General features: G+C 38.5%; 1 protein-coding gene across 8 annotated transcripts in view; it reads left to right on the top strand.

Moving 5' to 3' along the window:
- WAC (WW domain containing adaptor with coiled-coil) overlaps positions 1-14069 on the top strand; it is a 63745-nt gene that overhangs the window by 151 nt on the left and 49525 nt on the right. For 2 of the 8 annotated variants that reach the window (XM_054191779.1, XM_054191786.1), the window contains exons 1-4: positions 25-571; positions 748-784; positions 2198-2393; positions 11805-11905. In XM_054191779.1, the coding sequence (XP_054047754.1) occupies positions 2247-2393; positions 11805-11905 (248 nt within the window). In that variant the 5' untranslated portion in view covers positions 25-571; positions 748-784; positions 2198-2246. Of the gene's footprint in view, positions 1-24; positions 610-747; positions 785-881; positions 1136-2197; positions 2394-11804; positions 11906-14069 lie in introns of those variants that run through there. The other 6 variants (XM_054191780.1, XM_054191782.1, XM_054191784.1 and 3 more) reach the window with 6 other exon arrangements.

The following is a 14069-nucleotide window of genomic DNA, read 5'->3' on the forward strand; positions in this document are numbered from 1 at the left end:
ATGGGAGGGGGAGGAGGGGGGGGGAGCGAGGGGAGTTACGGAAGGAGCCGATGTTTGCCGAAGAGAGCGACTGAAGGGCGTTGGGCTCGGCGGAGGCAGCCGATGTTTCCCGAAGGCAGAGTCGCCCGAGAGCAAAGGGGACAGAGGGGACGGAGCGTGTCGGAAAGAGCCGAAAACAGCCGACGTTAACCGAGCGCGGCGTCGCCCGAGTTTCCCGGATGTAGTTGGAGGAGCGGCGGCGGTGGCGGCGGGCGCAGCGGGGGGAGGAGGCGGCCGCGGCGGTAGCGGCGGCGGCGGCGGCGGAGTCGGCGCTCCCGGAGTGTCTCAGCGTGCGCGGGGCCGAGTTGGTGGCGTCTCCCCTCTCGCTGTGCGCGGAGGAGATGGGCCCGTGAGCGCCGCTCCCAGCCGAGCCGCCCGAGCCGCCCCCTCCCTCCCTTCCCCCCTCCCTGCCCCCGGTCGGCGGCGAGGCGGAGCGCTGCCTCCCCCTCCTCCCCCCTCGGCGCCTGTGGCCCGGCCGCGGCCGTCCCCTCCTGGTCCCCTCACACTCACACACACAGGCCGGGCATTGATGGTAATGTATGCGAGGAAACAGCAGAGACTCAGTGATGGGTAAATCCCTTCCTCCTCCTCTGGCCCCTGGCCCCGCGGGGTCTCCCCCCTCCCCTCCGCCATGTTTGGGCCCCCTTCCCCGGCGGCCGGTAACGGTTGTTCGCTAACGTCTCTCTCTTTCTCTCGCTTTCTCTTCAGCTGTCACGACCGCAGGGGGGACTCGCAGCCCTACCAGGTACCTCAAGCGCCGGCCGCTAGGCCCAGGAGGAGGAGCGGGGGGGGGGGGGGGGGGGAGCTACTCCAGCGGAGGCTTCGGCCGCCGCCGCAGGCCGCGGTGCAACAGACGGCCCGGTCCCGTCTCTCGGCGCCGTGTCGGGCCCGAGGGAGCGGAGCGGGGGGCGGTGGCGGCCTCGGGCGGAGGGAGCGGGGTTCCGGCGCTGTTCTGAGGCCTGCGGGGCCGGGGCGAGGAGGAGAGGCCTAGTGCGACCCGTGTAGGGCTTGGGCCTAGGAGTCGAGGGAGGATACGGTGCGAGGGGCGGGAGAGAGAGCCGGGGTCACTTGCAGTGGAGTGGAGATCCAGGGGGAGGTGAGTGTTTTCCTTTTAAAAACAAAAGGCATCTTGTTCTTCCCCCCACCCCCCTCCCCAAGTCCTTTCTTCTCCCCAAAACTGCTGCTATGGACTGTAACCTGAGCAGGGCATGGTTTTAGACCCTGAATAACTGGGGTTGCCAGTAAGGCTTAATTTCTGCAGTTGCCAGCTGCTAGGCATCTTCAGAAAACATGAGATCCCTAAGCTGCTGACAATAATCTCAATTTCTGTAAGGTAGATACTGTATTCCTCTGCTGTATCTACTGAAAAAAAAAACAGTTCTCAGAGTGCGAATCTGGGGAATGCCGTATATTGAGATATTGCTCTCCTTAGGGCACGGAATTGAACTGTTTTATTACATTTCTGAGTATTTGTATCACTGTGAAGTGTAATCTGACAGTCCAAGGCAGCTGTCAGTGACAGTTCATGTAAATGTAAACACTTGCCACTTAGAAGCTCACACTGCAAAATCAAGCAAGTCAAAGTGAGGCAGAACATGTAATTTTTGGTAAATACTTCAAAATTAATCATCACATTACATGTTTTGGCTTCCCAGAATTCTAGGGGTTTTTATTACATCTGCTACAGGGTTGCTAGGACTGAAAAAACCTTACAGAAGTTCAAGGTAGTGGTGAAACTGAGCAGCCTTGAATACAGTATGGAGGATGTACTCAAAGTTTATACTGATCCATTGTAACTTTCTGTTTATATTCTTAATACCAAGTGGAGACTTGTACTTCTCCCAAAAGTGGGGGAGTACTGTGGCCTATTTACTGCTGAAAGTATGTAGTCCATCAGTGAAAAGACAGAGAAATTAGGTGTTATGTTGGATGTAATAGTGGGAGAAAATGGTTTGAGTTCTAATTACAGAACTTGTTGCTTTAACGTAGGTAATTAAAATCAGAAGGACTAATGCTGATTGTTTAAATGGGAAATGAAAATTAATTAACTTTAAAAAGTGTTTTGGAAAGAGATCTAAAACTTCGAAATAACGTTGTAACATCAGTTCTGTAACTTCACATCTAATGTAAATGCCTATTCTCTTGTGATTTGTTACAGGCTCTTAAGTACTCATCCAAGAGTCACCCCGGTGGCGGTGATCACCGTCATGACAAGATGCGAGACACCACAGATCCTTCACCACCAAATAAAATGTTGCGGCGCTCTGATAGCCCTGAAAACAAATACGGTGACAACACAGGGCACAGTAAAGCAAAAAGTGTGCATACACACAGAGTTAGAGAGAGGGATGGTGGTGAGTTATCTTTCATTAACCTTTATTTAAGTAGTAAATAATTTCTCATGAAAATTTAGCCATTATCACTCAGGTGATGAGATTGTTACACTGAATGTGCATTGTACCATGTTTGGAAGACTGCAGTGAAACCAAAGTTCAAGTTTCATTGGAAGCAATCATTTAAGCATTGTAACACCTATCAATTTTTTTATTTTTACAGGTACGGTAGTTTTTCTTATAACCACAAAGATTATATAAACTTTTTTTTTTTTAACTGACTGACTTAGAAGTATGACTGACTTTAGACATACTGCAACATTTGGTAACGTGAAATAGTGTTCTGGATTTTTCACTAACAATAAATATTAGCTGTTTTAGAGACTTTTTAAATAACTTTGTGTATTATGGTGGTGTACTGTGTAGTTACGTGCTTCATAGACTGAATCTCGTAAGAAATCAAAAAAAAGCTGCTTCATATTTAGCTGCTGTGTACAACTCGTAACAATCAGAAAATAATAATCAACGGTAGCACTTACTAGAGCCTTTCTTGGCAGGAGCTTAGAGAATAATGTTCACAGTCAAGTCAGCCTCCTCTGTATTTACAGGATATTCTAGACAGTAGTAATATCCTTTTTTTTGTTTGTTTGTTTTTAAATGATGGTATTTTCTATCCCTGCTTCCTAGAAAAAGGACAGAGTAGGATTTTCCTTTTAATAAAAAAATGGTAGCAGTTGCAGTTCAGAAAATCCCTGTTACTGACTGAATTTAGAAGCGTGTTTTCTATTTTGTAAGTACTGCATTCGGCCTCTGTATCAAGTTATAAAGTGAAGTATTCAAGTAGAGAACTTAGAGCTTTAAAACAGTGCTTCCTTGTTCCATATAAAGTTATCAACTTGTGATGTACAGATATATTTATTGCTGCACTATTGTTATTTGGTATAGTAGTTAAAGTAAAACAAAAAAAAATACCTGTAAGTACCTTTTAGGAGATACTAGTTCCACATTACAAATGTGTTTATGGTACCCGAGTGGTTTTACAACTCCTATTTGGTTTTCCTTCTTTGGATTAATACAGAGGCTCTGTAGATCACCGATAATGTGGTATTAGTGTGGAGAAGGATTATAAAAAACAGACATCTTTTGTTAGTACACTGATTTTCATTATATCTGATCATACTTTGTAATCTTGTAATGAAATACATGTGCGAGGCCCGTAGGCTGCTATTCTGTGCTACTTTTCAGGACACAGAGGTGCCCTCTCTTATTTCTTGTTTACCTGTCCAAAGATACTCATGCTACATACTCTTGCAATTCTGGTTAGTTTTGTTAAAATTGGTAATTCTTTCGGCTTCAGTGGAGCTACATTTAGTCGAGTTATGCATATATGAGAACATCTGGAGGGTGAGGCTCTATATGGGGAGCGTATTTGCTTATTTGTGTGTTGGGATTGTTTTTAAGATAGGAAAGACAGTCTGAAGATCTCACTGAGTCCAGCTGGATTTAATAGTTGGGGAATGGCCTGAAGCATGGATGTATACAGTAACAATGAAGAAAAATGAATTATTTGTAGCTTTGTAAGTGCAGGAACACTATCCCACTGTACCTTCTCCTTTTCTTCTTTCCCAGGCTGTTAACACAGTGGAAAATCTCCTTTATTCTAATCTGAAAGTGGTCCTTTGCACATCATATATTACTAGACTGTTGGAAGTAGTCGTGAACAGTCTGAGGAAAATTATTAATTTTAAAAGATGAACGTTTGTACGGTTTTATAGAAATTAGAAGTGATTTTTTTTGTGTTGTTGGTAAGGTTAGTTTGGCCCCAGTTTCAGCTTTTCAAAATGTATTCAAGACAACCAAAGTTGCGTTAAATCCTCTGTATTATATGTAGTAAAACAAAGGTGAGGAGATGTGAGCAGGAGGATATCGACTTTATCTTTGATTTACTGAATCTTTCTGTCAGTATGAAATGAAGGTAGGTGTTAGAATATAGTGAAATAGGTATTATGGGCATTTGCATATTGCTAATATGCAAAAGACATAATTAATAATTTACCATGTTCTCTGTCTATTGAATTACACTGAGGTACTGTTATTAATGTAGTACTCCTTTGGTTTTGCAATTACAGACATACAATGAAAAAAAGAAAAAAAATTTTAAGAAAATTACTAAATTTTTTCCTAATTTCAGTCCTCATATGACTGAAGAGTGTTAATTGGCTTTGATACTATTGTAGTTTTCTGGCTTGTTTTCTTTTTAAACTCTGAGGGGGGAAAAAAAAAGTTTGGTGGTGGTTTTTTTTTGTTGTGTTTTTGGTTTTTTTTGTAATAGCTGTGCATTTCATTGTTTTAAAAACGGTGGTGCTTGATTTGGAACTACTACAAAGGTCTTATTGCCTTCCTGTGATCTAGTTGAAATTAGCAAAACAAAACTTATTGAAAAATCTCCAGTTTTTATTTCCACAAACTACATTAAAGTCCCAAAGAAACAATCTTTTTCTCTCATCCATTAGAAAACAAAACAGAACAAAAATCTGGAGTATTACTACTGAACATAAAGCCGAGTTAACCTAATCTCTCCCTTTCAAGTCAATGTTTAAAAAGTCACTCCTTTATATCTCTTAGTGATTTTTGCTCTGAAGTGAAACAGGAAGATTCACTGGTGTGACATGCTGATATTTGGGACTTGTTTAGTCATGATTGATTCACTTTTTTGTGGTAAAGACAACTGGCTAAATGTCATTTAAGGATTTAAGTGTACACATACAAAATATAAGAGCTGTAATTAAATTGATTGAAAATTAATAACTCAAAAAATGGTAGAACGTCCCCCTGTACCTTTTAGTACCTCTATAAAGGTATTTGTTTTACAGCTTATTTTTGTAATACTCATGGCAGAATCTTTTGTGTTCGTAGAACTGTAGTCCATGGTAAGAAATTAAATTGCTTTCAATTAAGGTTTTAAAACCTGTGTTACGGGTAAGCCCTCCATACTGATACAGTGCAAACAAAGCATTTTTCAGAGTTGCTTACTGCATGGTTTCTGTGGAAAGAGACTACATACAGAGACGATCGTTTCTCTGGAGAGAGACTTCCAAGTTTACCTTGGACTAAACACGGCAGAGTACTTGCAAGTTTTTGTCACGTCCCCGGTTTCCGAAGAGTACTTGTACATCCAGCATATCAAAAAACTGCAGTAACTTTGTTCTTGCTTTCAGGTCCTTGTGCATGGGGACGTCGTCTCTGTATGCAAGTGTTTAAAACATAATGAACAGCTACCCCCCTCAGTGCATCTCTTATTTCTAGGTCAGCTGCTGTAGGCAAGTGTGGAGTTTGAAGAGATTAGAGGGTTTTACGAGACCAACTCAAGTGTGAAGTTCCTTAACAGTAACAAATAGGGACTTAAAGCCAGCATTGTTTACAGGGAAAAGAACTACGAAGGGTCTTGTAGATGTGGAAAAGTGTTTCCACTAAAGAGAAAAGGGAAGTACAAAGATTTGAGGGCTCTTATGCTTGAGGATGGACTGACTGAGAGCATAGATGATCCTTGTACGTCTCTTTAAATGCATAAATGAGGAGATATTGGTGTACAGGAAGGAAAACAAAGAGGTCAGATAAGTAGGGTAGCTTTGGAAATGCTGTAAGGGAGATATATATTATTTAGGAGTAAAAATTACAAGATGCAACCCTTGGTAGAAAAGGGAAAAGGATTTTTCTTTCTACTTAAATATATGGAGCAGAATGACCAACGAAGATACATAGTAGAACTTCGTGCAAAAAAAGTTCAGTTAAGCCACATGTTCTCAGTTGTTTCTTACTATGAAGAAGATACTGAGTGTTTCGCTGCGTTTATGTTAAAGAGACTTTGAAAATTTATGTTTGCTTCATGCATCTTACTGAATTGTTTAAAATAACAAATGGAGTGCATTAATGTACGCAGCACGAAATCTTTTTCTGGATTTTGTGCTATGTAGGGTATTTTCAGGAAATTTGATTATAACTTGTCATATTTAAATTCCAAAATATAACTGAACTTTTGTGAATATGTTTCTTTTGCATATTTTTTTTAATTGGCAATTAAGAATACTGTCAATGACCACTGTTATTGACTGACTGTAATACAGTTCTAAAATTCAAAATCCTACTGCTATTAGAGACTGAATGGAATATTTTAAATCATGACTTCCTAATTTTATCGAAGTAGTGGTGGGAGCTTCTGTGGGCTTGCTTTGTTTCCAGTGGTTCCTGAAAGAGTTCAGAGTCCTCATAGCAAGAGGACAGCGAATAGCAGGAAGCAGAGCGCTAGCTTTTCTTTCCTGTCTTAGCAACCCTTGCAGCAGAGGAGGACAAGAGGCTAACTGCTGATTAAATTAGCGTGATCATTGATGAGCAGTCAGAAATAAACGGGGCATTAGGGCAGGTACAAGAGAGCGGAAGCTGCCTGGGCAATGTGCATTGGAAAGAGGAAATTGCAGGGTAGGTGGAAAGAGGGAAGTCTGACAGTAATGAAGCATACTGAAGGGTTGAAGAAGAAGCTGGAATAGGTTCTATCTATTTAGTTAGTATTAACTGCTGTTAAAGTAATTATTCATTATTATGAAAACCCATTTCCTCTCTGTAACTGTGTGGTCAAAGCTGGGATGAGAAAAATCAGTGATCACAAATAAGAGTAGGTTCTCCATAAAGCATGCTTTGAACATACATGCACGCACCCCACACCCCCCAACATCCAGGTGTAAAAGAGATGATTCACTCCCCTGTACCTTGAATGTTGGCTGTTTGGATGGCTCTAAAGGAGGTGGGCTTTGGTAGTTTGTTTTTTTAAGAGAAATACAATTGCTTTTAGGACCATTCATCTCTTAGAAGTTTTTCTCTGGATTAGAAAAATTGAAAAAAGATGGGAAAAGTAGATTTCTGTGGTTTTCTAATTTTTATAAAAGCTTTCTTTCAAGTCTTACTAGTACCTTCAGTTGAGGGGTGGTTAATTTCAAGTTTGCTTTAAATTTTGGAAGGTTTGGGTAGAAAGTAGCTTTACATTTACTCAGTATATTTGGCGATGTTTCTGAAGTGAATTTTTGCTGGATCAGTTGTATAACCATTATTTTATTTTATTTTTTTTGTTACTCTGCTGTGAGGATCTCTAATACAAAAGAAATTGGAAAGTATGTGATCATAGAATCACAGTAAGGATATAACTTCTGTATGTACTTTTTGAGATTTAGAATGTTAATGTTCAAAGTTGCTTTTGAAAAATAGCTGCAAAGCTTGCTTTTAAAAAGCACAGGACAGAAGATAGATATGAAAACCTATTAATATTTGGAAAGAATTGTGATACTAATATGATGGCATTAAATGCTAAGTCTGTGCATTTAGGTGGGTGGAGTTTTCTGTGTTTCTTTTCATGAAGTTCAAGTAGGTTGTGAGAGTAAATATGTATTAATGTGAGACTTTATTCAAAGTGGAAGCTGCAGCAAATGGCAGTAAGCAGTGTTGTTCGTTTGTAGTCTGTTGTTGCAACCACTTCCCCAAATCGGTTGCTACGAGGACTTTGACGCTGGGAACTTCCAATTTCACTTACTAGTCTTACTTTCTTCTGTTTGCTAGTATATAAAGTACAGCTCTGTAAATAGGTCCTCTGATCTTGATCTAAACACTTGATCTGTTTAAGGAAATATGTATTCTTAAGTGTTTTAAGAACTCATAATTTTTAGATTCGAAGTGTAATGTATTCAAATCAGTCTAATAGCTAGACCTGGTAAGCTTTTGTATTAAGCTTATTTTATTCTGGAAAAGGGAAAATACTGGCTATATACAAGATTAGTTAAATTTGCTTATCTTTGGTACGTAAGCTAATTGTAAGGGAATGATTTTTGCTTATCATCATGCTTTCTTAATATATGCTTCTAGCCTCTGACTTTGCAGGAATGGAATATACAGCCTATTAAACTTTTGGGCTTGTACTTCTGGTTTGCTTTTTGCCTTTTGTACTTTTGGGATGCTTTTCTGAAGGTGAAAAGCAGCAGTAAAAACCCTTAGTTTCTGATGAGCTGCCTGCTGCTAGGCCACAGTACAGATACTTGTAAATTATGTAGCTTTTTTTTACTGGGATTATTCTGTATTCTCTAATGGCCCCCAATTAAAGTTAGTTCCTTAACCAGTGTTTGGGACACAGCTGCTTTCTAAGAAGAGAAGTATTGTTCATTGACAGTTTACATTTGTTTTCCTTGCTGCTTCTACCTATTCTATATAAAGTTTTGGGTAAGCCAATTGTCATTAAATCTATGCTGAACTTGGAAGAGAAAGCTCTGCCTCTGTTTTGGCTGAGAGAGGAGGTGATGCTGTAATATCATTGCTGTGCAAAATAGTAATTTAATGGCACCCAACTTGCAGTGTTAACTACATTTGTTCATGAAGTCAGGCTTTTATACAATTTCATAGGCAATTCCAGGGAAAGACCTCTCACTGTACAGAGAAATTGTTCCTTATGTAGTTCTTTAGTAAGGAAAAAATTGTACTGGCAACGAAAGGCAGTTCTCAACACTGATGTTTCTAGGCTTATACTTTGTCAGTAGTTTGTTGTAGTGTAAAAATGAATTCTTTCTGAACTCAAATGTAGCATTTGAAGAGGGAGAAGCATTTCTTTGTATTGAGTAAGATTGTTATCCTCTTCATGTTCTCCCTTGAATTATGAAGGGATTACCAAACTTTGTTGTACTTGACTGCAGGTGTTCCCTGCTGTTACTTCAGTATTAGATTTGTTTCCTTTCTTGAAAACCTTTAACAGACTTTCTAGCTTTTAACAATAAAACTGCCCTAGAAAAAGCATGCCAGTTCACTAGTTCCTTTATCCCAATAATATTTTGCTAGTAGTAAAAGAATGCTGTTTAGTTCTGGGCGTCTTTTGCTTGTTTTATACATTTTTTGCAGGTCTGCTTTTTTACTGAAGTAGCGTGGTTTTCCATTTGAAAGCACTAGCCTAATCATACAGGGAATTCATGTCTAGATTTTGACGTGAACCTGTATCCCTTCAGTACTTTTGCCTGTTAAAAAAAAAAATACTAACCAGAGCAATTATGGCTTACTAAATTTTTGCTGAATATTTTATCCCTTTTCTGAAATCAGAGCTTTCTGCCTGTGGTTGTATACACAGGGAGTAATCTTAGAATTATACCATAGGCTAAAATTTTTATTTATTAAAATTTTTGTTGGAAGTGTTGCTTTGTGAAACGGTATTTTGAAATTCATTCATCTGTAATAAGTGGAAATTCTATGGTAATGAATATATAGGGAACAAAATTGCATCAATTTCTGAAGCGTAAGCTTCCAAAATAAATTGCTGATACTGTAAATTTTAATCACTTTCTAAATTATTCAAAGACATCTCTTGAATCTGATATTCACCTGTTTTCCTGCTGCAGAAAATTTTTCTCAGCCCTTCAACAGCAAAAAAAACCCAAACAGTGAAATAGCCTGTAATTTTCTTACATACACTTTTGCATCCCTCCTTTTACTCTTGGGCAGTGTTTAATTTTTCTCTCTGCTTTCAAGCTTGTGAAGCGAGATCTATGTTTTAAGGCACAAACTGTACTTGCCTACTGACTAGAAGCGATTCCTGGAGCCATATTGAAGAATAATGACTAGTTGGAAAGTCTGTCCTCCGTGTTACTGGAAAGGGAGTTTTTGAGCAGGTGACTGACAAGAGACCACATTATTCACTCTTTTTATCAGATGGGTTAAGAGATGCCTGGTAAGCTTTTGTGGCCTTGACTTCTGTTTCCACGCATGCAGCAATGTTATATTGTGTTTGAAATGAATGGAAAACAAGAGGTGTAAAGACTGTTGTTGATTAGGCCTGGTAGTGTTTTGGGACAGTCATTTTGTTCCTTACTGTGACTACTGTAATGAGAGTTGCAAAGGAACAGCATATCAAAATTTAGCGTTGTAATTTTTTCTGCCCCAATTTTAAAACATAACTTTGTTTCTACAGATGAGGTATGATAAAAATGTTAATATCCTGCTTTTGTCAGCACTCAAAAAAAGAGATGTAATGCAGTATTCAAGGGCTTCATGAATAGGGCAAGGCAGTCAGAAATACAAACAATTAGTTTCCAGAGCTAAATTCACAGTGTCTGAGGGGCAGCAGGAATCTCCAGGAAGCCTTTTTTGTGTCTAAGATTTTGTCATTAATTTTCTGATACATGTCAATTAAATTCTCTGAAATGCTATTTTGGGTAGATGTGAAACAGTTGGTTCTTAGCCACTGAGTAAAACATTTTGAGATCTTTAAGCAAGAAAACATTTACATTGTATTTTCTATAGGTCAAAACCTGGTAACTGATAGATCCCAAAGATATAAAACTTGTAATCATCAAATGAGCTGGTTTGGGTTTGGTTTTTTCTTAATGTGAAGAGGTTTGCTCTTGGACTTAAGTAATAACATTTTTTTTATCTACAAGGAAGAAATCATAGGATCATTCATACATTATCAGTAATTTGAGACTGAATGGCAAGTAATAAAAACTGTTCACTAGTACAGAGCTAGCTAAGTTATACAAAAATGAAAATGCTAATTAGTCTACAGGAACATGTAAAAGTTCTGGGTAAAAAGTTACAGGAAGGAGATTACACGAAGGAGTGCAAGACTTCACAGAAAGTAGATACTGTGCAGAGCAATGGCTCTTAAAAAGGACATGAAACTCATACACAATTAATAGCATAAATATTGAGTGCTGTGTTAGCCAGAAAGGATATGTGATCAGAGGAATATCAAGTAGGACTAGAGAGATTACCTCCTAGTGCTAATGTGACAGCTACTGGAGTACGGTCTCTGTTTTGATTCTCACAGTTTGGAAAGTAGGCAAATCTGCAGATTTTCAGAGAAGAGGCAAGAAAATTACTGCAATTGAAGCATTAGAACGAGAGACTTGAAGAGCTCTTGGTAGAGTTGTAAAGAAAACATTAAGGGTTTATTTGATTAATAATTATAAGGAAAAGAAAGGGCATACTTACAAGTTCTTGAACGTAGCAAACAAAGGTACAAGATCAAGTTAGCTTAACCTAAATATTCAGAAAACAGAAATTTGGCACATTTCTTAATAGTAACAATTGGAGTGACTTATTGTGATGATTTTTACAGGGGCAGAATTTTTTGAAACTGTGGGACTTAAAGACAGTTTTCTGAAGTTTGTTTCGTGAAGAAAGTTGAACTAGTTGATCAGAGGTCCACCAATAGAAAAAACAGTAATGTGAATGTTTCTAGTTTAAATGTTGTAGATTAGTGGGCTTCAAATTGAAGGGGATTAAAAATTGTTAATTAACTTTGTAAATAGCATTCCTGTGATAACTTCCTCCCCTCCCGCCCCAGTTGGTTGATCTTGGCTCATGGCATGTGAGGATTATGAACCTTTGAATGTGTTTCATATTGCATTGTAGGATTTTCGGTCATTGAGAATATGTTGGTTTGAGCGCTGTTGTGGCGTCAGGTGGAACTATGATGGATCTCTTCTCTTGGCAGTAGAATTCAGGATTTGCAGGTACCTGCTGCACTGGTACAGTTTTAAATTTTGTGTGCTTTACCAACATATTTTTTTTAGGAGAAAAAAAACTTCTTATGATTGAATATAATCTAGATGATCTGATCTGTGAAATTTCTTACCATCTAAATTTTTTAGAGTTTGTCTGCAGTTCAGTACAATTTATACCAGACATAATATGTAGAGTCTGTTTCTTCAAAGATGATTGCACACTTCCACATTAATGCAGGTTTTTGATGTTTTTCACTGATGTGTGTGTTTACCAGATTGGATTTTAGTTTGTTGGCCATAACTACACAGCTTCATCTAGTTGGATGGTATCTTGAGTATCTTGAAATTGCTTTGGTGTTTTAGATTTGCAGAATTTGCATGTGTCAGAACATAAATTTCTTCTTAAATTTCTTGTTTTCTTTGCCAGACGAGCTTGTTTCGGAAAGGTTGACATGCTTGTCTCACATACATTGTAGCGTGATTTATAAGGCCTTTCCCTTCCCCTTTCACCACCTCCCACCATACGTTTGATTTCAAAGTTAAATTTGTTAATATGAAAGTTGGAGAGTGATTGATAGCTTCTGTAGATAAAGGTTTCTCTTTGGGATAGAGAAATGCTGTACTCCTTAAACTTGTCTTGTGTAGATCGTGTTTGTGCAGGATAATGTGAAGTGAATTTAGAGAATAATGAAGATAAAATTCTCTTTTTTTTTACTCCCCCAAAAGTACGGGATTACATTTAAAAGCTGGTTTAGGTTTATCAAATTCTGTTGTTTCTGTTTCCACATCTTTTCTTCTTATTTACTACAGGTTTTAGCTTAAGTGTACTGAGAATTAAAACATATTTGTAATCTGTTTTCTTCTGAATTCTGTTACAGAAATTTTTACTCAACAGAAACTATTATTATGTCTTGCAGAACTTCTTGAAGAGGCATGTTATAGGCAGAAAGAACTTGTAACATTTATTAAATAAAGCTTTCCTTTAAATAGTCACCAGTCTTTGCCAGGATGGCTTTCAAATATGTAAGATAATAAAGTCAAGATACACAATGAATTAACTGAATGAAACTGTAGTCAGTTTGTTGTTTTTTTTTTCTTTCCTCCACATGAAGTCATCTGACCTATCTGGTATTTTTCTTGTAATTCATTGTGACCATGAAGGAAGCAGAGAGGCTAACTGGACATAAGACGAAGGCTTGACAGTGACACCTGGTTCCTTGCTGTCCATTTTGCTGATTCCTGTCCTTAGCTTTAGCTTTGGCTGTGAACGTGAGAAACAGATCTGGGTTTAGAGACTTAGGATGAGATGAGAAGAAGGATAAACTAGGTTACTTCTGCTTATACAAAGCCATTTTTAAAAACCATTTTTATTTAAATCTTCAGTAAGCCAATATTGAATGGAAATTGGTCACATTGTTTTTGCAGTAATTTTACTAACATTTTGAATAATAATGATAAAGCCTGATCATTAGTGAACAAGTACAGCTTCTTACTGGGAAGAAAATATAAAGGAATTTTAAAGAAATTTGTGAGATTACATTTTCCTATATTTTACATACTTGTGATATTTGTGTTAAAAAATGCAGAAAAAGCTGTAGGTTGTGAAAACATTGTATCATTTTGTGTGTTTATATATTTGGTCAGAAAATGTTAGCTGCTCGTGTTTGATCAGTTCACCCCTTCTCTGGTTTTAGGAGGCAGTAGTTGAAGGCATGTGATTTTGTGGCTTAGGAAATTCCTGCTCTAAAATCAGTGTGGTTTGTTGTTTTCTGTTTGGTGTTTTTTTGTTTTTTGGTCCAGTTCATTTGATAACATGAAATTCCCTCTTACCTTTTTCTTACTTTTAGTGAGTTGACATAGCTACTCAAAATGTAAACGAGAATGTCTCATCTGTGCCTCCGCACGGGCAAGTGATTAAAACCCCAAATACTACCATGTTTATGTGGGGAAGAACAGAGGTTGGAGGCACATCTCCTTTCATGTGTGAATAGAGCTCAGCTAATAGACTAGACGTTCCCACTTAGTGGGTCCTGAAAGGGGAATGATCTTGAATCACTTTGATAAATTCAGAGGAAGAAAATGTATTTAGCTGTGTCATCTTTGTATGTGTTTTTTAATCCCGAGTACCATGCATCTTGAATTTACTACTACTTGCTATTTTCCCTTGAAGAGT

Source organism: Rissa tridactyla, chromosome 2 (genome assembly GCF_028500815.1).
Source record: "Rissa tridactyla isolate bRisTri1 chromosome 2, bRisTri1.patW.cur.20221130, whole genome shotgun sequence".
NCBI classification, from domain to species: domain Eukaryota; kingdom Metazoa; phylum Chordata; class Aves; order Charadriiformes; family Laridae; genus Rissa; species Rissa tridactyla.